This window comes from Sesamum indicum, linkage group LG4 (genome assembly GCF_000512975.1).
Source record: "Sesamum indicum cultivar Zhongzhi No. 13 linkage group LG4, S_indicum_v1.0, whole genome shotgun sequence".
Lineage (NCBI taxonomy): Eukaryota > Viridiplantae > Streptophyta > Magnoliopsida > Lamiales > Pedaliaceae > Sesamum > Sesamum indicum.
This window is the reverse complement of record NC_026148.1, coordinates 11,706,135-11,729,086: the sequence shown is the minus strand read 5'-3', so window position 1 is coordinate 11,729,086 and position 22,952 is coordinate 11,706,135. Positions and strand designations below refer to the sequence as shown.

Sequence of the window (22,952 nt, the reverse complement as noted above, 5' to 3'; positions counted from 1 at the left end):
AGTTTAAAATTTTCAAGATGTTTATTGTCACTTAATATATTATTAATAAGTATCTTAATATATTATTTAATAACTTGTTATTAAAGATATATACTAAATGACAGTATTTTTTGTCTTGTCACGATATAATAATAAGTTATATTAAATACGAATTAAAGATATATATTAAATGATAGTTATTATATCGTAAAAGACAAAAAAATACTGTCATTTAATATATATCTTTAATAACAAGTTTAAAATTTTCAATTGATGTTCATGTTCAAAAATCAAGTTGCTACTTTAAATGTCCAAAAACAAGAGACATGTTGAGAATGTGAACATGGTCCCGGGAACGAATTGTCCTATTACACAATAAGAAAATTTATTATTATCTACAACTTTATTATTTATTGGCGAGGATTTTTGTAACTTGTTTTTTTTTCTCTTCAGTTATATAAAAGTGTTATTTGGCATAAGAATGAGCAGAGATTACTTGTAAGCTTTCTTATTTATATTTCTCCACTTGTAGTTACCTTCATTTTTGCTTCTGTTCATATCTTTAGCCTAATGTAATGTTAAATTACTCTGCTAAATTATTCATAACAAAGGAGATAGCAACACTTAACAAAAAAAAAAAAAAAAGAGTATTTTTCATTATTGATAAATATAAGAGAAAATTGAATAAACATAAGGAAAAGACACTCTGGATCGTTGATTTAAATTATGGGCATGGACAAGATCGACCTTGCCATCGCTGCCCAATTTTGTCGTTCTTTGCTGTTGTTTTTGTACTTTAGTGTGGTATACTTTGGCCAAAATTCATACCTATTAGTTTAACTCATTATAAAAGGCTCTCAACTTAGTCTTCTCTTACTTTATTCAATTCTTTTTATATCTATCATAATAAAAAATATTCTTTTGTTGTATTCCGCCTACATGATCGGTTCTTTATCCCGCCTTATGGTTGGATTTAAATTTTTTTTTTTTGAGTTTTTCGATCCTCTATGACCTTCGGTCACAATTGTTGCGTGATCATAATAAAATATAATTTACTATGAGTATTTGCTTTTAACCATAACAATCAACCATAATTAAATGTTAAATTTATTGTCAAGTGGTTGATATTTTGAACTCATCAATCCCCAAATAATTGAGCCAAACAATCTTATTGTCTTAATATTTTTTTATTATTTTTAAATTTTATTAAATTAAATACTTTTACTAAATCATTATTTAACTTAAATATATTTTAATATTTATTTATAAAATATATTAAACAAATATAAAAATACATACAAACTATATCAATTTTTTAACTTATATAAAATATTATATTTAAAATATTAATGTATATTTAAATTAAACATTTAATATTTTTTATTATTTTTAAACTTTATTAAATTAAATAATTTTACTTATTTTTTTTTTTATCTCTCTTCTTCTCTGTCACCGACGAATCGTTGACGGGGATGAAAATGGTCAAGCTTGGCCTCGTTGGAATTGTCTGAACGAGGTAGTCGTAGGCCGTGATTCATCCAAATGGTGGTGAGTCGACAACAAGAAACTTCACGGCAGAAATGAATTTAAAATTTTTGAATCTTAGCAAAAACTTGATGAAAATGAGCAAGGTTGGTCTCTTTCAAATCTTTAGGTCGAGGCGAGTCTAGTGGTGGTGGTTCCAGACCGGAATTCATCTGGACGATGACGAATCGAAGCCAAGAAGTTTTGACGGTCGTGCTCGAAGCCCACTCTCCGATCAATAAAAATTCAAATTGATGGTATGAATATGTTCGCCTTAAGGAGAATATTCGAATGGTATACACCATGACCGAAAATTCATTCAGACGATGCTAGAATCTTAGTGAGAAGTTTCGGAGGAATAGTACATTACATTATATATAACGTATATATAAATATATATAAATAAAAAATATATTTTAAATTACTTAAGATTTGTACAGTTTGTTTTTTAAATTTAAATACTAATGGTTGTTATAAGAAGAGTATAACGGTGAATTTAACAAAAATTTAACGCTGTTAGGATTTACCTAACGGAAAAAAAAATATGGAAAATTTTAAAAAATACAGGGATTTTTTTGCCTATTCTTTTAGTACAGGGGGTTTTTCACTAAATTTTGAAAACACATGAAAGTTCTATACAATTTCCCAAGTTCAAAATCTTTTCCTATAATGACGTAAAAAAATCCTGAATTCAAAATAAAATATCCAATCCAACTATTGAAATTTTCTTTTGTAAAATCTATTTTATTTTCTATTACCTCCAATATACACACCGACAGAAAGTCCGATCCAGACAGCATACAAAGGCTTGGACCACTTTCTCGTTAAAAATGTGAATTCAATATGTTCTTGAATGCTTATCAAGCTTTAGTGTAAATTTTCACATGTCTTTTGTTTTGCTATTGCACACTCTTCCCTATCTCTACCAAACTTCATCTACAAAAAGACCATCCCTCAACCTCCAAACCACATCAATACACAAACCTCTTCTCACAATACACATGAAAATGAGAGCAATGGGGAGTCTTCTCACAATCTTAATGCTAATAGCAACCTTAGGTAGTGTAGCGATCCATGCCGACGGCCGTGTCATAGCCATGCCGGGGGCGGGGGCGGGGGCCTCTACTGGACTCAAACTTCCCAAATCATTTCAATCAGTACAAAACCGATTCTCGCACCTGAATAGTGACGACTATTGGGTTCTCCATTACTACGTCCACGACATAGTAAGTGGCGAAAACCGAACTGCATGGCCCGTGGCCACATCCAATATCACTGATGCACCAACGTATTTCGGCCTAACCCAAGTGGTCGATCACCGGTACACGTTCAATCCCCATGACCATGAGGACTCAGCTGGTGGCCGAGTTCAGGGGACGCGCACGTTTACTGATTTACATCAAACTGCCTTGAGCGTGAACTTGAACTTTGTTGACAATTTTCGTCCATTTAGAAGTGTGATCAGCATTACAGGTAGATACTCCATGTTTGATAATGTTAGAGAGCTGAGCATAGTTGGTGGTACTGGACGCTGGCCCATGGCTCGAGGCTTTGCTCTGTCCGCTCCTTATATACTCGATCTTGAGACGAGAAATAATGTGGACGAATATGTTCTAATTATTCGTCGCGAAGTATGGGCGTAGTTTTTATGTTTGGTTCTGTGTTTTGTTAAGTATTTCAAATAACGATGTGGTCTGGTCCTTGACATGGGGTATCAGCAATCAGCAATCTAAATCATCAATAATATATGTATGAATAATCATGTCATCTTTTACTTTCTTCCATCAACTATTGAATTAGTACACTTAATTTCTTGTTCTCATAATAGCTGCGGCAAATGAAACATAAATTGATTAAATATCAATTTTCAGTTCAAAAAATAATAGTAATGTTGTGAGAAAAAAACTTAATTTAAAGAAATATGCTTAGCTTATAATAACATTTTTAATTAACTAATTGAAGTCGCGGATTCCATGCACCATTCCTTATTAAAGTTTTAGAAGTTACATATTTATTTTTTATTTAATATATATTTGTTATTTGTTGAATAAAATGGAGTATTAAAAATTATGTCAAATTTTGATGTTTTATCCTAATATTATACACATGTCAAAATCCGATGCTCAAAATTCTATACCCATCCACGAGTAGTTCCAGAGTCTTGACCATGTAAAGGTACAAAATTAAGCTTCATTTTTATTTTCAGGATGTCCTTGGCGGTGATAGCCCCACCATCTTTAAGGTGGTTGAGTCCACGACCACGTCCACTTTCGCCATGACTTTCGGTCTAATCAACATGATCGACGATTTATTGACAATTGAGCCTAATCCAGACTCAGAAGTCGTGGGGCGGGCTCAGGGGACGATCAATTCCACTGACTTGCACAGTACGACTCTCTAGATGAGGTTGAACATCGAGTTCACAGAGGGCAAGTACAACAATACCACCATCAACATTTTGCGAAGAAACCCTATTATCGAGAAAGACAGTGAGCTCCCCATCGTTGGTGGCACTGGTATTTTCAAAATGGCTTGTGGAGTTGTTGCAGGTAATACTTATTTGTTCAATGTGGACACCAACTACAGCGTGCTTCAATACACTTTGGCCCTGTTTACTTTGATATATAAGCCTATATAAGAAAATTGATATATGCTAATACAATATTTACTTTATTGTATGGGGACCCGGTATAAAAGAAAACTCTATACTAATTATTGTTAGGCCTCAATAACTAATACCACTTTGGGAGGTGGTATAAAAATAGTTACAATATTGCACCAAGTAATAATAATAATAACAAAAACAGTAATAACAACAACAACAACAACAATAATAATATTCTATTGTCTATTAATTTTTGTAAAGGGCTCAAAGGTAATTTTTTTTTACCAAAAGCATGCGGATACATCAAATATCAAATTAAACATATGATAGAATATATCCTGTTTCAATAATACATATAAGTAAACAGCTAATTGTACAAGACTTTTTATTATTTATTTAGTAAAGAATAATCATATCATTCATTTAATACGATCCTCGAAGCAAACGGGGTCTTTGTATATTACTTATTACTCCTTGTAATTATAAAGAGAAAATTCTAGTTCGGATTAAATTTGATCAAATTAAATCATTTTTTATACACCAATCATACAACAAATATATTGTACTTGCCGTATGATTAACTCAACAGGTGTGAAACGACATCAGTATGGATTTGATAAGTTGTAGCCTACCGTCAAATATTAACCGATTCCTTCCCACCCTCGAGTTTGGTTATCAATTTTTTCTAAGAGTGGAGTGCAGTCCCTGATCGTGGTACGAGAGGAAATAAAGGGGAGACCGAGGTAATGAAGAGGTAGCTTTCCCTCTTGGAATGATAGGAGGGAGAGTAACCTGTCATGGAATCCGTGTGCCGCCTTAGAGATAATAATGTGGATCTTCTGTACGTTGACACATAACCCAGAGAGCATTGCAAACCTATCCAGGCCCTTTTTAATGACAAGTTTAAAATTTTCAAGATATTTATTATTACTTAATATATTATTAATAAGTATCTTAATATATTATTAATAAGTATCTTAATATATTATTAATAACTTGTTATGAAAGATATATATTAAGTGACAATAAATTCGTATTTAATAGAACTTGTTATTATATCGTGACAAAGACAAAAAAATATTGTCATATGCTATAAATCTTTAATAACAATTTAAATTTTTTAATTGATGTTCATGTTCAAAAATCCAAGTTGCTACTTTAAGTGTCCAAATACAAGAGACATGTGGAGAATGTGAACGTGGTCCCGGGAAAAAATTGTCATATTACGCTATAAGAAAATTTATTATTATCTACAACTTTATTATTTATTGGCGAGAGTTTTGTAACTTGTTCTTTTTCTCTTCAATTATATAAAAGTGTTATTTGGCATAAGAAGGAGCACAGATTACTTGTAAGTTTTTTTATTTATATTTCTCCACTTATAATTACCTTCATTCTTGCTTCTGTTCTTATCTTTAGTCTAATGCAATGTTAAATTACTATTACTGAATTATTCAAAACAAAGGAGATAGCAACGCTCAAAAAAAAAAAAAAGGAGGAGTATTTTTCATTACTGATAAATATAAGGGAAAATTGAATAAACATAAGGAAAAGACACTTTGGGTCGTTGATTTAAATTATGAGTATGAACAAGATCGGCCTTGCCATTGATGCCCGATTTTTTCATTCTTTCCCGTTGTTTTTGGACTTTAATGTGGTATACTTTGGCCAAAAAATTCATACCTATTAGTTTAACTCATTGTAAAAGGCTCTCAACTTAGTCTTCTCTTACTTTATTCAATTCTTTTTATATCTATCATAATAAAAAATATTCTTTTGTCGCATTCCGCCTACATGGTCGATTTTGCCTACAGCCTAAATGGATGGATTTATAGAATTTTTGTTTGTTCTTATGCATTCCGCCTACATGATCAATTTTTTATACCGCCTTATGGTCGGATTTAAATTTTTTTTTGAGTTTTTCGATCCTCTATGACCTTCGATCACAATTGTTGTGTGATCGTAATAAAATATAATTTACTATGAGTATTTGTTTTTAATCATAACAATCAATCATAATTAAATGTTAAATTTATGGTCAAGTGGTTGATATTTTGAACTCATCAATCTCCAAATAATTGAGCAAAACAATCTTATTGTCTTAATATTTTTTTATTATTTTTAAATTTTATTAAATTAAATACTTTTACTAAATCATTATTTAACTTAAATATATTTTAATATTTATTTATAAAATATATTAAATTAATATAAAAGTACCTAAAAATTATATCAAAATTTTAACTTATATAAAGTATTATATTTAAAATATTAATATATATTTAAATTAAATATTTAATATTTGTATTATTTTTGAACTTTGTTAAATTAAATAATTTTACTTAATTTTTTTTTATCTCTCTTCTTCTCCCCGATAAATCGCTGACATTGATTAAAATGAACAAGCTTGGCCTCGTTAGAATTGTTTGGACGAGAAGAGTCCAACGGGGGTAGTCGCAGGCCGTGATTCGTCCCGACAACGGTGAATCAACGGCAAGAAACTTCATGGCAGAAATGAATTTAAAATTTTTGGATCTCAGCAAAAACTTGACAAAAATGAGCAAGGTTGGTCTCTTTCGAATCTTCAGGTCGAGGCGAGTCTAGTGGTGGTGGTCCCAGACCGGAATTCATCCGGACGACGATGAATCGAAGCCAAGAAGCTTTGACGGTCGTGCTCGGACCCACTCTCTCCGGTCAATGAAAATTCAAATTGATGGTATGGACATGTTCGCCTTAAGGAGAGGATTCGAATGGTATAAGCATGGTTGAAAATTCAGTAAGACAACGTTGGAATCATAATGAGAAGGTTTCGGAGAAATAATACATTACGTTATATATAATGTATATATAAATATATATAAATAAAAAATATATATTTAAATTATTTAAGATCTGGACAGTTAATTTGTTTTTTGCATTAAAAAATTAATAGTTGCTATAAGAAGAGTATAGCGATCAATTTAGCAAAAAATTAACGCAGTTAGGGTTTACCTAACGGAAGGGGAAAATATGCAACATTTTGGAAAGTACATGGGTTTTTTTGTCTATTCTTTTAGTACATGGAGTTTTTAACTAAATTTTGAAAATACAAGGAGGTTTATGCAATTTTCCACGTTTAAAATCTTTCCTAACATGACATAATCTTTGTACACGTAGTATGTACAGGTTAAATAAATTAAAAATGTAAAGTAGAGGTTAAATAAAAAAAAAATCCTAATATTCGAAATAAAATATCCAATCCAACTGATTGAATTTTCTCTTATAGAATTTATTCCATCTTCTATTACCTCCAATATACACATCAGAAAGTCCGATCCAGACAGCATGCAAATTAAAAATGTGAATTCAAAATGTCCGGTCCAGACAGCATAGAAGGGCTTGGACCACTTTCTTGAATGCTTATGAAGCTTTAGTGTAAAATTTCCACATGTCTTTTGTTTTACTATTGCACATTCTTCCCTATCTCTTCCAAACTTCATCTACAAAAAGACCATCCCTCAACCTCCAAACCTCATCAATACACAAACCTCTTCTCACAATACACATGAAAATGAGAGCAATGGGGAGTCTTCTCACAATCTTAATGCTAATAGCAACCTTAGGGAGTCTAGCGACCCATGCCGACGGCCGTGTCATAGCCATGCCAGGGGCAGGGGCCTCTACTGGACTCAAACTTCCCAAATCATTTCAATCAGTACAAGATCGGTTCTCGAACCTGAATATTGACGACCATTTTGTTATCCATTTCTACGTCCACGAGACAGTAAGTGGCGAAAATCGAACTGCATGGCCCGTGGCCACATCCAATATCACTGATCCACCAACGTTTTTCGGTCTAACTCAAGTGGTCGATCACCTGTTGACGTTCGAGCCTGATGAGGACTCACCTGCTGGCCGACTTCAGGGGACGCGCACGTTTACTGATTTACATCAACCTGCCTTGAGCGTGAACTTGCATTTTCTTAACGATTGGGGTCCATTTAGAGAAGTGATCAGTGTTCAGGGTCGATTCTCCGTGTTTGATAAGGTCAGAGAGCTGAGCGTAGTTGGTGGTACTGGAATCTTCACCATGGCTCGAGGCTATGCTCTGTCCGCTCCTTATACAGTCAATCTTGGCAGTGGAATTATTGTGGACGAGTATGTTCTGATTTTCCGTCGCGAAGGATGAGCACAGCTTTTATGTTTGGTTCTGTGTTTTGTTTCGAATAACGATGTGGTCTGGTCCTTGACATGGGGTATCAGCAATCAGCAATCTAAATCATCAATAATATATGTATGAATAATCATGTCATCTTTTACTTAGTTCCATCAACTTTTGAATTAGTACACTTAATTTCTTGTTCTCTTACTAGCTACAGCAAATGAAACATAAATTGACTAAATATCACTTTTGAGTTTAAAAAATAATAGTAATGTTGTGAGAAAAAAACTTAATTTAAAGAAATATGCTTAGCTTATAATAACATTTTTAATTAACTAATTTGTTTATACTAATATGCTGCAGTGTGGCTCACAATTGATAGTTTGTGACGCTGCACTACCACTAAATTCATAATATCAATATAATTATTTATTTATCTCAATAGTCCACGTCATCTTTTATCCGTAAATATATTATTATAGTTATGTTCCCATTTCACCCATATTAATTACTTGATCCCCTTTTTTTATATAGGATAAATTATATTCTCATTTCCTAATATTAGGCTAAAATACACAAATACCCAGCTTTTTGCAAAATTGTAATTACACCATCTGAAGTTATAGTTATAATTATAACTACAACCCCTATTTAGAGTCAAAAAATTACACAAACACTCTTGAAAAATATTACACTAATATCCTTTGGAGGATGTTGTTATAATTTTACAAAAAATAAAAAAATATTTATATATTTTAGCTTAATTTCACGATTGTCAATGTAATATATTCTAGTATTGTTGAGTGGTGTTTCTAAAAGGGAACGGTTAGACAGATTCCAACGGCCACTTTTCCATTCTACAAAATACAAATCCACTCACCGAATTTTGGCGCCAACAGCAGTAGAGATCAAAACACACCTGTTTTCATGTAGACGTGGAACAGATTCGATCCATCATTTTCATTCAAAACCTCACATGAACAGTTGAACGACACGATTTTCTCCGTTTTTTACCCCCTTTTGTAGGGTTTTAGTTTATCAATGGGTGATGGATGCGATTGGAGACTTCAATCCGATTGGTACTCTCCGACTCGCCTCCACGACAGCCCGGTGGAATATGATTTTCCGGTACTTATTTATCTTTTTTTGAAGTTGTTCTTGAATTTTCTTGAGATTCTTTCCCGGATAAGTACTGGGCTTTTGGTTGATTATGATAATTTGTTTGTGTTCTCCTGTTTAAGGGGGATAGATTCATACCGAATAGGAGCCTGATGGATCTTGATCAAGCCCAGGGTGTATTGACAAACAGGATCAACAGAGGACCCCAGAAGACTAAGTTGACAGTGGGTCCCTTTTCATTTTCTTGTTTGATTCTTTGATCGTGGAGACTTTGAGGGTTGAAGTTTTTGTGGGTATTTGATATTCTTGAAGAAATGTGTATGGATTGTGTCTAATGTTGATAGAAATGATTCTTGTTGAATTCTCTCTCTCTTTTGGAGTTTGTTGTCAGAGTAGTGGAAAATGTTGAAGAGATGTGAGGCAATGATCTTTTTCTTGCATATTGGTCGAGTGATTATTGGGCTGGTTTTCTTGATCTATGGCATTACAGATTGAATATCAGCGGAATTTGGGCAATCTGACACTGGATGCAGAAGGGAGGCCATTCCAGATGCTGGTTTTCAGGGGCAGCCCCAAATCAGGTAGAAAAATAGGCCGTCTAACTGATGAGATGCGACGTAGCCATGAGGAGATCCTTACTCGTAAGCCCTTGAGACGATTCCCTAAGGTAATGTGATTTGCAAATCTTGGTTGGCTTTTCCTTATATTGTAATCACTTGTTTAATAATCTTTATGCAGAGTGAGTCGTGTATTCTGGATGCGCCTAATATAAGGAACGATTACTATCTCAACATTATGGAGTGGGGGAAAACAAACGTTCTAGCGGTTGCTTTAGGCACAAGATTATACTTGTGGAATGCAGAAAATCATAAGATTGAGTTGTTGTCAGAGGCGACTGAGAATGATTATCCTGCTAGTGTATCCTGGTCAGAAGACGCGAAAATGCTAGCAGTGGGATACAGGTGCTCCAGAATACAGCTCTTTGATGCTGAGTCGCTCAAGCCTGTAGGAATTCTCAATCTGGTGGTTTTAACAAGAAACAGTGAGTTGCATGTGTGTGTATATCAAGTAACTTATTTCAGTTTTATGTGTCAGGTGAGATGCCTTAACGGTCATCAGAAACGGGTTGGATCTATTTCATGGAAGGGTAACATATTAACATCCGGAAGTTGTGATAGAGCGATTATAAATCATGATGGTAATCAGGTTGGCACGTCTTTGGCTATCGTTTATCATGACTTAAATAGTGAATTAATAGGCATACCCTGTCTTTCTTGGGTTGTTTTTCCGTAGTGAGAGCGAGGAATAGTATGGTGTGCTATATTAAGGTGCACAAAGGCGAAGTTTGTGGTTTGAAATGGTCGAACACAGGCAGCATACTAGCGAGTGGTGCAAATGACAATCTGGTGTGCTTATGGGATGCATGCAAGATGAGTTCAATGCATCATTTGTACCGGCTTAATGATCATAGAGCTGCAGTAAAGGCCCTTGCATGGTGTCCTTACAACTACAACATGCTGGCAACTGGAGGCGGCTCGACTGATGGGTCTCTAAAGATATGGAACACTCAAAAGGGAGTCTGCATCAATAGCATTGAGACCAAATCACAGGCAGGTTATAGATTCTGGAAGAGTGATCTTACGCTAAGGATAGTTGTTGTGTAAAGATAGATACATATAATGCATTAACCGAGATCGTTGTTCATTTTTGGCTTATATTTGAAGTTTACGTGATGTATAAGTTGATTGTTCTGTTAACAGATATGCGGACTGCAATGGAACAGGCATCATAATGAGATATTAAGCGGCCACGGGTACGGCTTTGAATGTCAAAACCAACTATGTTTGTGGAGGTACCCTTCCATGTCTAGAATAGGAGGATCAGTGAATCATAGATCCAGAGTTCTCCATCTATCCCAGGTCTGATTTAACGTTTATGCAAACTTAAGGTCTGTAACAAGAAATGTATGTTGAGTGCAGTATCAGGATGTTTTAAAGATCCATATCATTCATTCTTTGTCCACAGAGTCCCGATGGTTTAACTGTGGTCTCAGCTGGAGAAGACGAGACGCTTCGTTTCTGGGAGGTATTTGGTCCTGCATCCGATGGCAATTCAAGGATCTCATACTTGGAAAGTCTCTTGTCTCTCAAGACATCACCAATAAGATGACACCCGATGAAAAAAAACAAGCAAACCTTCTAATTTTCTGGTAAAGAATCCATAGATCTTATGTAGTTTTCCGGTCTCCATTTGTGTATGAACTAGGCAACTGTTACTACCGTGAGATCTGTAAATAGCTTCTGTAATTTTGGTTTAATAATGCAGAAATTTGATGATGTAGCCTTGAGAAGTAAATGAGATCTGTAGATAAATTTATCAAAATTTAACTTTGTTAAATAAATATTCATTAGTTGAATTCTATCTGCTATGATTGAATAAAAGAGGCATTTGAGGAAACCAGACAAAAGCTTCAAGGTTCATTTAGTACAAGAGTCAAGGTAATTATCATCAAGTAAATTAATACATATCGATTTTGCACCTAATCACAAGTTGAATAAAATCATCATCAAGTTGGTCATAATATTTATTCAAGGAATCCTTTCATCTCAGGATTGAGGCACTTGTTTCATAACAAGCTGAAAAACAGCTTCTGCAAATGGGTACAAAAAGATTCAACTCAAGCAGACATGAAAGACGGAAAAGAGAAACCTTGGGTGCCTTTAAGACTTCTGCCCATGGTAGCCTCTTAACCTGTAAGAGCAGCATTGAGGGCACTGTGTACATCTACGCCAATTTGTGCCTCTGCTTTCTCCACATCAGTTGATGCTGAGTTTAGCTTTTGTTGGAAGTCAGCAAGACCTTTCTGAACCAAAGTTGGGTCAATTTGGTCCAGCGGCGTGGCCTCAACAGCAATTATATCCGCCACAGAGTTTGCATGGACAAAAGCAAACCCACCGCTCAGAAAATATTTGGTTATATCATTACCTTCATGAACTGATAAAATCCCAGGCTTTAGCTCCGCAATTGTAGCTACATGACCAGGCAAAACACCCATTTGTCCGGTAGTTGCTGGGACAATGACCATATCAACCTGGAAAGACACGAGAGATACACAGAAGATCATGCATCAGTAAAATTCAGAGTTTAACAATATGGAGCTCCTGCAGTCTCTCCTTTGCTAAGTCAACAATAATGAAGAAGCAAATAAAAATATTTAGAAGGAACTGTAGCAATTACTTAATCAAAACTCAACTTTCTGCATCTTTCAAGAACCCACGGCAGGACTCATGGATCAGAGACAAAGTGAAATGAATAATTAAGTAATTGAAAGGGTCGAGCATTTGATTTCAATCAAGTTAAATGCCACTGAACTACCTCTATTTTCCCAATATGATCAAGAAATAGAAAATTAATAAAAGCTCACAGAGACGCACTCAGGTCTCTCAGGTCAGCAATAATTCAACTAGAGATAGCTACTGCATAACCCTAGTTTTAATAGAATAACAACTTCAACCATCTTGCAGTCCTAGCCCAGAGTGAGTTTATTTGAAGGGCAGTAGAAATAGTAGAAATTCCAACAGGAAAGAATGAGTAGAAGGAGTTGCAGTTTTGCGCTTATAAAGAACTAAAAGTAAAAGACACATATATCAAGGAAATGAATAAAGGAGCGCAAAAAAGCATTGTCTCCAGCTCCTTACCTAAATATGAAATAACTTCAACTATAAACCTGAATATAAATATCTAGTTCGTAAGATTTACAAGAAGGGGAGAAACAAGAATCCCTTTTGCTTCTTAAAGATACAAAATATCTAGCCTATCATGGAAAAGAAAAAAGAAAGAGGATTTAGAGTCCTAAAAAGTGCATGTGGCTGGAGGTGAGGTCCCAGTCATGAATTAATTCCAGAAAAAATATAGGAGGAAATTTACAAGATCATTGGCATCCACGCAAATAACAAATAGAACAAAGCCAAAAATCCAGATAACCTGGTTCTAGCATCCATTACATATGAATTTAAAAGAATTCCTACTCAAGAATGCGAATTCTTTCATATCCTCAATGACCACAGTATTCAAACTGCTTTTATAGTTTGCAGGACATGCAAAGGATTATACTAATAAATGTATCTTTCCCACATCCATTTAGCAGAGGTAATATTCATACACAGCCCAAACATTGTAACACAAGGGCTTGGGCTTTCTAGTGAAGGGCAACATTTAAGAAGTAACTAATTCCTATTAATGGAGTTTGCAAAAACATAAATACACTAGAACTCCAAATTCTCCATTTCAAGCAATTCAAACTTATAATAAAGATGTCATATTTAATTATCAACAGTTGCACCGAAATGATAATTACTAAAACTCCAGAGTCCAAAGCGAGGAAAAATAGCCCATTCCAAATAATGCACCCACCCCACCCCCTCCCATCGATACTTCAGATATGATACCAATTTTTTTCAACAAATTGTTCTCCATTGCCCAAAATATTAAAAGAAACAATCTGTCCATAAATTAAACCTAAACATAAATCAGACCCCCAACAACAGTTTCCCATCACTGCAAAATTAAATGGTACAACCCATATTTCCAGCAACAAATCGAGAATTTCACTCTGGAGAAAAACCACTAATATGTGCAAGATTTACCTCTTTGGCGGCTAAGACAGATTCATATGGAAGAACTAGATTGACGGTAAGCTTCGATGGAATGGTGGATGGGGTTGGTGGACGGGGTGACATGTATGCGGAGGGGGTTTTTGGTGGGTCCATATTCGGGATCAATTTCTTCCAAGCATCATTGAACTTGGAGTCGCCGACCGTCTCCGCCGGGAGATCACTGGACAATTGGCGGCGCCAGATCATCGAGGCCGCGGAAGCTCGGCTGAGGAGGGTTGAACTGAACTTGGAGTCGCCGACCGTCTCCGCCGGGAGATCACTGGACAATTGGCGGCGCCAGATCATCGAGGCCGCGGAAGCTGAGGAGGGATCTCGAACCCTGTCGCAACATTCTGAGGAGGCAGAGCAGTGTGTGTTTCTCTGCGTGGGTGTGGAGTTTTGGGGGAAAAGAAGAGGATGAAGAAATGAGAGTGAGAATGAGATTGCAATTTGGGGAACCTGGATTGCTATAAAGGGCCTCATCAAGTTGGGCCTTTTAATCAATAATTGAGGCCCATTAGATTTGGGTCCTTAGAAAGCCCATCCACTTTTTATTTTGACCCAATTAGCGCCCACCTATGAATATTATCTTTTTCTTTTTTCTTTTTTCTTTTTTGTGAACAACATTAGTAATAACTATAATCTTTAAAAAAAAAAAAATTGATTTTAATTTTTAAAATAATATCTTACAAATTTATTTACAATTAAATTAGAAAATAGTTTTGAGAATTACAAATTGCAAACTCATTCGCTGCTCTCCCCTTCTTTTCCCCCCAAACCAAACTCCACAGACACACACACTGCTCTACCTCCTAAAAATGTTGCGACAGGGTTCGAGATTCCCCCTCAGCGGAGCTTCCGCAGCCTCCATGAGCCGCCAGCAATCTCCCGGTGGAGATGGCCGGCGACTTCAAGTTGAATGATGCTTGGAAGAAATTCATCCCGAATATGGACCCACCGGAAATCCCCTCCGCCTACATGCCTTCCTGTCCACCAACCCAATCCACCATTCTATCGAAGCTTACCGTCAATCTAGTTCTTCCTTATCATTCTGTCTTATCCGCCAAAGAGGTAAATCTTACACGTATTTGTGGTTCTTCTCCAGAGTGGAATTCTTGTTCTTGTTGCTGGAAATATGGGGTTTTACCATTTAATTGTACAATGAATTTGTATTGATACGAAACTGATGTTCGGGGTCTGATTTAAGTTTAGGCTTCGACGGGTTGTCTCTACTTGTTTGTATAGGTTATTTCTTTTGGGCAATGGAGAACAATTCGTTGGAAAAAAGTTGGTGCAGAAATGAGTTCTTATCTGAAGTATCGGTAGGGGTGGGATGGGGTGTTTATCATTATTTCGAACAAGCACTTTTCTCTCTTTGGACTATGGAGTCTTAGGAATTATCATTTGGGTGCAACTGTTAATAATTAAATATGCCGTCTTTACTGTAAGTCTTAGGAATTAGTACTTCTTCAATGTTTCCCTCCGTTAGAAAGCCCAAGCCCTTGGATTACAATGCTTGATGTGGGAAATTAGGTTGAGTGATGCTATCTGGAAGTCTGGCAAGAAAAATACATAAATTAGTATAATCCTTTGCATGTCCTGCAAACTATGAAAGCAGGTTGAATGCTATGATCATTGAGGATATGAATGAATTTTCATTCTTGAATATGACTTTTTTAATCTCAAATTCTTATGTAATGGATGCTAGAAGCAGGTTATCAGGATTTTTGGTTTCGTTCTATTTGTTTTTTGCTTAGATGCCAATCATCTTACAAATTTCCTCCTATAGGTTTTCTGTTATTAATTCATGACTGGGACCTCACCCCCAGCCACATGAACTTTTTAAGAACTAAATCCTCTTTCTTTTTTCTTTTCCATGATAGGCTAGATATTTTGTATCTTTAAGAAGCACAACATGGATTCTTGTTTCTCCACTTCGTACTTGAGTAAATCTTGAGATGAGGTTTATAGTTGAAGTTATTTCATTTTTGGGTAAGGAGCTGCAGATAATGAGTTTTTTGTGCTCCTGTATTCATTTCCTGAATATATATATGTCTTTGACTTTTAGTTCTTTGTATGAGTGCAACTCCTGCTTATTATTTCCTGTTGATTTCTACTTCTCTTCAAATAAACTTACATTCTGGGCTAGAACTTCAAGTTGGTTTAAAATGTTATTCTATGAAAACTAGGGTTATGCAGTAGCTATCGCTAGTTGAATTATTGCTGAACTGATAGATCTGAGAGTGAATTTGTAGTGATACAAAACTGATGTTAATGGTATGATTTATGTTTAGGTTTTGATGGGTTGTCTCAAAAACCATATCCACAGCACCAAATTCTTGGCGAATTTTGGTATTCGAGTCGCTATATTGAAGCTCTCATACTCCACTTCACTCTTCCCTTCAAGTCTCAAACATGTATTCTCCGAACAGCCCACAACCGCCTCTGCAAGCTCCACTACAACTGGAGAGGACACCCCAGTTCGAAGGGCAAAGTCGACCAGGAAAGCGCGAACCATGGCCAAACTCATCAACACCAAGCCCTGGTCAGCCAGAGTTGAATCGTGCCTCTCCAACCTCAGTCCGTTCTCTGAAACAACATTCTTTCAAACCCTTCGCCTCATCAAAGCACCTTCTGAAGCTCTTCGCTTCTTCAACTGGGCCCAAGATTCGGGTTTTAACCACAGCCACCGCTCATACTTCATGATGCTTGAAATTCTGGGCCGAGCCCGAAACCTTAACATGGCTCGAAATTTCCTCTTCTCCATACCCAGAAAATCCAACTATATGGTTCCGCTGACTGACAAGTTTTTCAACAGTTTAATTCGAAGCTATGGTGATGCGGGCCTTTTTCAAGAATCCATGAAGGTGTTCAAGGTTATGAAATCAATGGTTATTTCACCTTCCACTGTTACATTTAATAGTTTGTTCTTGATTTTGCTTAAAAGGGGTAGGGTGGCTATGGTTTTTGAGTTGTATGATGAAATGCTAAGAACGTATGGAGTGAAGCCGGATTTATATACATTTAACATTTTGATAAGAGGGTTTTGCATGAACTCAAAGGTTGATGAAGCATTTAGAATGTTTAAGGAAATGGAGAGATTTGAATGCGAACCGGATTTGATAACATACAATACAATTGTTGATGGGCTGTGTAGAGCAGGAAAGGTGAATGTTGCACGTAATGTGGTAAATGGTATGAGCAAGAAATGTGAGAAGTTGAGGCCCAATGTTGTTAGTTATACCACTTTGATTAGAGGGTTTTGTGGGAGGCAAGAGATTGATGAGGCAATGGATGTCTTTAGGCAGATGGTAAGTAGCGGGATTAAGCCAAATGAAATTACATGTAATACAATCATACAAGGGCTTTGTGCATCTCAAAAGTTTGACATGATAAAAGAGATTTTAGAGGAATGTCAGGTAGATGGTAGGGGATTTGTTCCGGATACTTGTACGTTTAACACGGTGATGAATGCTCACTGCAACGAGGAGAACTTGGATGAGGCATTAAAAGTTTTTGAGAAGATGAAGGAGATGAATGTCAAACAGGATTCGGCTACATACAGCATGCTGATTCGCGCTTTGTGCAAAAAGAAGAAATTTGACAAGGCAGAAGAGTTGCTAGATGAGTTATTTGAGCAGGAAATTTTGTTGCGTAATGATAACACCACACCTCTTGCTGCAGCATACAATCCTATCTTTGAGTATTTATGCACTAACGGAAAAACTAAGAAAGCTGAGAGAGTGTTCAGGCAGCTGATGAAAAGGGGGATACAAGATCCTCATGCTTTTGAGACTATGATATTGGGGCATTGTACAGAAGGGACTTTTGTGGCTGGGTATAAGCTCTTAGTCTTGATGCTGAGGAGGGCTTTTGTGCTTGATGTCGAGGTTTATGAGTCTCTAATAGAAGGTTTGTTACAGAGCAGGGAACCAAACCTTGCCCATGACACTTTGGTAAAGATGATGAAAAGTTCCCACCTGCCAAGGACATCCACATTTCATCGTGTTCTTATGGAACTTATTGAAATTGGTTCTGCTAATGAATCTGCAGACTTGATGATGCTAATGTTGGATAAAAAGATTAGACCATATATGAATCTCTCAACTGATGCTGTCCGGCTGCTGTTCAGGGGTAGTATGCAGAATAGGGCATTTCAGCTTGTTAGAAGTCTTTACGAAAATGGGTATATTCTGAACATGGAAGACTTGATTTTCTTCCTTTGCCAGGATAGGAAATTATCAGAGGCATGTCAGTTGCTGTTATATAGTCTAAAAAATGATCAGAATGTTGATACATCACTTTGCACCACAGTTTTAACCAGCCTTTGTAAAGCTCATAAGATATCAGAAGCATTTCACCTTTACTATGAATTGTTAGAGATGGGCATTCGTCAACCTTTGAGCTGCCTCGAAGGGTTACAAAATGCTCTCGAAACTGAAGGAAAGTTGAAGGAAGCTGAGTTTGTTGCTAAGAGGATGTTCGATCCATAGCACTTGGATATACCATGGTCACAGTCCAGATGCTAGAAAAAGTTCTCCTTTTTTCACAAAGTGCGAACCATCATGCTATATGCAGCTGTATGTATCAGGTGAGATGCCTAAACGGTCATCAGAAATGGGTCGGTGAGACACTTGTTTCATAACAGGCTGGAGAACAGCTTCTATAAATTGGTTCCAAAAGATTCAACTCAAGCAGACATGAAAGACAGATAAGAGAAACCTTGTCTGTCCGTGATAGCCCCTTAACCTGTAAGACCAGCACTCAGAGCACTGTGTGCATCTACGCCAATTTGAGCCTCTGTTTTCTCCATATCATTCAATGCTGAGTTTAAGCTCTTAGTCGTGATGCTGAGGAGGGATTTTGTGCCTGATGTCAAGGTTTATGAGTCTCTAGTAGAAGGTCTGTTACAGATCGGCTGTTGTTCAGGGGTAGTATGCAGAATAGGGCATTTGAGCATGTTAAAAGCCTTCATGAAACGGGTTATATTGTGAACATGGAAGACTTTGCAGCACTATAACTGCAGTTTCAACCAGCCTCTGCAGAGCTCATCAGATATCAGAAGCATTTCGCTTTTACTAACAATTGTTAGATAAGGACATTCAACAACCTTTGAGCTGCCTCAAAGGCTTAAAGAGATGATCTTGAAGGGAGCTTAGTTTGTTGTTAGAGTATGTTCAATAGCACTTTGGGCATACCCTGTTCACATTCCAGATCTTTAAAAAAAATTCTCTTGCTAATGCTCTTATTCATCCATTCTTTCATTTCTTGTTGGTGTTATTCTGATTCTTACTTGTTGATTATCCTAGTGATGTTAGAGTTACAAACTTACAATTTCACCCCATGGGTCTATCAAGAAAGAAGCATTCAATGTTTACGGTTGCTCATTCCAACTGCAGTGAGCGTCACTCTTGAATAAATTAGGTGGCCGGCCGTTAAGTAATGCATAAATCTAATTTTATGCCAGATGAAAGGGCAGGGGAATGCTAACAACTCAGTGGGTGCTTCATACTTGATACAATCTGTCTTCTCCTCCTAGGCCTCTATTATTATATCAAAATTTTCAAGACAAAAGTCTGATGCAAAATCCTCACTGTTAAAATGAATCAGTCAGCCTCAGAATCTTCTGCATCACTTTCCAAATACATTTCCACTGCTGCGGAGTTTGTTTCCTCATTCAAGAGCCCGAGCCTTTGCAGCTTCAAGCCTGGAACTTACAGCATCCCAAGAAACAAGCTTCTCCATAAAGGTAGATATATAATCTGGGCGTCGGTTCTGGAACAAACCACATGGTAATGATTACCGTTAAAGCAAGTAAAACAAGAATCACAAATATGGGAGAAGACTAACCTGGAAATCAAGGTAGTAAGCATGCTGCCAAAAAGAAAGAAAAACAATAGGAAACAGCACCAAGAAGGTTAGAGATCATTTACAAGTCCTTCCAAGGCTTGGGGGAGGGGGGGGGGGAGGGTTTAAAAGTTCCAATCTCTTACCTCCCAGACATCTATAGTAAGCAGTGGCTGCAATAACAGAAAGAAAAAGAAGTTTCAGTAAAGGCCATGCATAGGAAATAATTAAGGCAAAGAGTTAGTAACACAATAACTCTTGAGATGAAATCAACATGTACGTGGTTTATCAATTGTGACGGTATGAATTATGTAAACAAAGACATTGAAGTCAAACCATATAGAGCAAAAAGAAGACATGTAGGTACTCACGGAGTGATCCCAGACAAGAGGATTTATAGCATTGGGGCTCTTCACCACGATAAGCTTTTTGTCCTCATCTGATGGACGGGGATTCACTGCATTTCCAACATTGAGTTTATTTGTTGTGTCTGCACAGGAAAAGAGAGCTTTCAGCTCGTCTATCTTTTTTAGGAAAATGTGAAAATAATGTCATACAGGTTCTTAATGGAAAAGGAAGTTCTGGAAAGTGCTTACATACGAGCCAAGCCCAACCAGAACCAAATTGTGTTGCTGCAGCTGCCTTGAATGCACTAACAAAAGCTTCAAAAGAACCAAAGTCTCTGTTGATTAGTTCTAGAAGCTCTCCGGATGGCTTACCTCCACCACCAGGTTTCATGGACTCCCAAAAGAAATCATGATTCCACACCTAGCAATGAAAAGGGACTATATCTTAGAAAGTTACTTTAATCACATTGTGGATCCTTTGAGTTATCAAATGACAGATGATAAAAATTGGATATGAGAAAATGATCGATTGAAAAGAGCAGCATTTCTCATGTCTTATTTGATAATAAGGACCAAACAAGTACAACAGGCTAGCATTAACCTTTGGCATCAATTGTTAAAGAACTGAAAATTTTAAGAGTCATCTACGTCCACAAAAATGCAAATGCAAGCAATGAGATGGAGAAAGACATATATACCTGTGCAGCATTATTGAAGGGTGGGAGGAGATCACCGTTGTTATATGTAGCAAGTATTATTTCCTCCAACGTCTTTGTATCCAGTTCTGTACCAACTATTTGCTTGTTGAGGTTATCAACATAGGCTCTGTGATGCTTCCCCCAATGGTATTCAAATGTTTCACGACTCATATGAGGTTCCAAACCGTCCTACATGCTCAATGAAGATTCATTACAGACATGCCAAGTAATGACATCCAATCACCATAACGGATGACAATGTTATTAAATCAGGATTCCACAGTTATACAGTTAGGACCTCGATGTACCTAAACAGGTACCAGCAAAGAAACATATGATACATACTAGTAAACAAGAGTAAGAAGATAACCACATACAAGAAATATTTATCACTTACAAGGGAGTATGGTGGAGGGCTAAGTTCAATTTTGGCCTTTATTACACCCTTAACAGCTTTCCTTACATTCCGCTTCTGCAAGAAAGACATCCAAACAGCCTCGTATCAACATCACCAGAAGAGAACATACCAAATGCAAACCCATTATCCCGCCTTAAGTGACAAGGCAAGGAAATCCCAAAGTTACTTAGAATAATTGAGCTCTCAAAACGAAGAACAACACACAACCTCACAGCCCAATACGTCATTTTGTCAAACACCTTGACACCATAAAACTGAGTTTCATTTGCCTAACAAGACTCAAACCTTCAACACACAAGAAGAGAGAAACTGTCCATCCTACTCAGAAAAAAACGAACTTGAACACTATCCCATCAACCGACAAAGGAAAATACACAACTACACACCTCAGTTTTCCTCCATAGCAGGCTGCGGGTCGACCCAGAAAATCCTGCAACGAAGTCATCAACCACCAAACACATACATCATGCACACGCTACAACGAACCAAGAAATAGCAACAAAGCTGACAAACCTTGAGTGGAGAACAACCCACATCCCGAAGGACTGGCAATCGCTGCTGCAGCAGACGCAGCCATAATCTCTCTGCTCCCGCAAACAATCTGTAAGAAAGAAGGAGCGAGAGCGCAAGTAGACTGACCTTTGGGCGTGTGTTATCGGCGCGAGTAGTGAGTACACTGTTTATACTATCACAAGTACAAAACAAAAACTCGAGAGGAATTTTCTTTTCTCTTCTTCTTTATTTTTTTTCTTCAAATCGAATTAATTGTACAATAAATTTATAATAATCGTAATACAGTAAATTTATAACTTATGAAAAATTAGTTATATTATTTTTTAATGAATAATTATTATGTATTAAATATAAAGATATTTATATTATAATGGTTAAAATATTAATATTGAATGTTTAAATTTTTAGACAATGTGATTAAATCAAATAAAAGGTTCTAAATTCAAATTTTATGACCACTCAAAAATTCACGTGCAAAATTTGTACAATAATTAATGAAATAGCTGCAAGTTTGATTGGAAAAAAGAATTTTCACTTGAAAATAAAGTTAGAAATGTAAGGTAATTAGGACATTTGGTACCAAAATGGGTACAAGTTGTACTACATTAGATTGTGCAGTGCAGTACGAGAAATGGCAAGGCAAAATTTGTGGAGTGTGGACATCATGACTTCATCTCGTCGTAGTTAGCTAATGTTGTTTGTCTCCTTTAGTTCGGAGAGAGCATCTAAGTACGTTACAAAATACATAATATATTCATTATGTAATTAATATATAATTTAAAAAATAATAATTAATTTATGATAAATTTATTATATAGATAGCCAATCACATAAAAAGAATATTGATTAATTTAATTCAATCGAATTTGATTTGAATAAAAAACAAATCTCTCTAACGACATATATTTGTAATATTGGTAGCTTAGTTTTTGTCATGAAATTCATGGAGTCAAATTTACTTATGCTGTATTTGGATCGATAGATTTGAGTGTTGTGGATTTAAAATTCACAATTGAAATCCATCTCACTTGTTTGACCAATAGAATAAATGAACAAATTTTAAATCCTTCATTAAATTCAATAAATTTTAAGTCTAATTAAGACGG

At 36.1% G+C, this 22,952-nt stretch overlaps 5 protein-coding genes across 6 annotated transcripts; 3 read left to right on the top strand and 2 right to left on the bottom strand.

The window, feature by feature from the left end:
• On the top strand, positions 7,668-8,276 carry LOC105160772 (dirigent protein 1-like). The gene has a single exon (XM_011078251.2). It carries the CDS (start codon positions 7,668-7,670, stop codon positions 8,274-8,276), a length of 609 nt encoding a protein of 202 aa, XP_011076553.2.
• Positions 9,068-12,025, top strand: LOC105160771 (cell division cycle 20.2, cofactor of APC complex-like). Its single transcript, XM_011078250.2, has 8 exons — positions 9,068-9,377; positions 9,491-9,592; positions 9,859-10,035; positions 10,107-10,373; positions 10,464-10,566; positions 10,662-10,978; positions 11,129-11,287; positions 11,394-12,025. The coding sequence occupies exons 1-8, from the start codon at positions 9,291-9,293 to the stop codon at positions 11,535-11,537; spliced, it is 1,356 nt and encodes a 451-aa protein (XP_011076552.1). The 5' UTR covers positions 9,068-9,290; the 3' UTR covers positions 11,538-12,025.
• On the bottom strand, positions 11,924-14,469 carry LOC105160770 (ATP synthase subunit delta', mitochondrial-like). 2 transcript variants are annotated; one of them, XM_020693413.1, is made up of 3 exons: positions 14,270-14,469; positions 14,015-14,170; positions 11,924-12,459 (listed from the first exon to the last, which is right to left on the bottom strand). In XM_020693413.1, exons 1-3 carry the CDS (start codon positions 14,327-14,329, stop codon positions 12,115-12,117), a joined length of 561 nt encoding a protein of 186 aa, XP_020549072.1. In that variant the 5' UTR covers positions 14,330-14,469; the 3' UTR covers positions 11,924-12,114. The 2 variants fall into 2 exon arrangements, with proteins under 2 accessions (XP_020549072.1, XP_011076551.1); XM_011078249.2 differs by lacking the exon at positions 14,270-14,469 and having other exon boundaries at positions 14,015-14,259.
• On the top strand, positions 14,753-19,362 carry LOC105160769 (pentatricopeptide repeat-containing protein At1g02060, chloroplastic). Its single transcript, XM_011078248.2, has 2 exons — positions 14,753-15,094; positions 16,318-19,362. The coding sequence occupies exons 1-2, from the start codon at positions 14,921-14,923 to the stop codon at positions 18,514-18,516; spliced, it is 2,373 nt and encodes a 790-aa protein (XP_011076550.1). The 5' UTR covers positions 14,753-14,920; the 3' UTR covers positions 18,517-19,362.
• Positions 19,695-22,006, bottom strand: LOC105160768 (superoxide dismutase [Fe], chloroplastic). Its single transcript, XM_011078246.2, has 9 exons — positions 21,847-22,006; positions 21,720-21,763; positions 21,313-21,387; positions 20,916-21,104; positions 20,467-20,638; positions 20,242-20,360; positions 20,017-20,043; positions 19,874-19,897; positions 19,695-19,798 (listed from the first exon to the last, which is right to left on the bottom strand). Exons 1-9 carry the CDS (start codon positions 21,908-21,910, stop codon positions 19,697-19,699), a joined length of 816 nt encoding a protein of 271 aa, XP_011076548.1. The 5' UTR covers positions 21,911-22,006; the 3' UTR covers positions 19,695-19,696.

Bases quoted from the DNA above. Each gene is read 5' to 3' on its own strand.
- LOC105160772 (XM_011078251.2), top strand. From the start codon at position 7,668: ATGGGGAGTCTTCTCACAATCTTAATGCTAATAGCAACCTTAGGGAGT.
- LOC105160771 (XM_011078250.2), top strand. From the start codon at position 9,291: ATGGGTGATGGATGCGATTGGAGACTTCAATCCGATTGGTACTCTCCG. The intron at 10,979-11,128 runs GCAGGTTATAGA...TTCTGTTAACAG, and splicing joins GCATTGAGACCAAATCACAG to ATATGCGGACTGCAATGGAA. The intron at 11,288-11,393 runs GTCTGATTTAAC...CTTTGTCCACAG, and splicing joins GAGTTCTCCATCTATCCCAG to AGTCCCGATGGTTTAACTGT.
- LOC105160770 (XM_020693413.1), bottom strand. From the start codon at position 14,329: ATGATCTGGCGCCGCCAATTGTCCAGTGATCTCCCGGCGGAGACGGTC. The intron at 14,171-14,269 runs TTCAGTTCAACC...GGCGACTCCAAG, and splicing joins AGACGGTCGGCGACTCCAAG to TTCAATGATGCTTGGAAGAA. The intron at 12,460-14,014 runs GTAAATCTTGCA...GTGTCTTTCCAG, and splicing joins CTGTCTTAGCCGCCAAAGAG to GTTGATATGGTCATTGTCCC.
- LOC105160769 (XM_011078248.2), top strand. From the start codon at position 14,921: ATGGCCGGCGACTTCAAGTTGAATGATGCTTGGAAGAAATTCATCCCG. The intron at 15,095-16,317 runs GTAAATCTTACA...ATTTATGTTTAG, and splicing joins CTGTCTTATCCGCCAAAGAG to GTTTTGATGGGTTGTCTCAA.
- LOC105160768 (XM_011078246.2), bottom strand. From the start codon at position 21,910: ATGGCTGCGTCTGCTGCAGCAGCGATTGCCAGTCCTTCGGGATGTGGG. The intron at 20,361-20,466 runs GTAAGCACTTTC...TTTCCTGTGCAG, and splicing joins TGGTTGGGCTTGGCTCGTAT to ACACAACAAATAAACTCAAT. The intron at 19,898-20,016 runs GTAAGAGATTGG...TCTTTTTGGCAG, and splicing joins TTACTATAGATGTCTGGGAG to CATGCTTACTACCTTGATTT.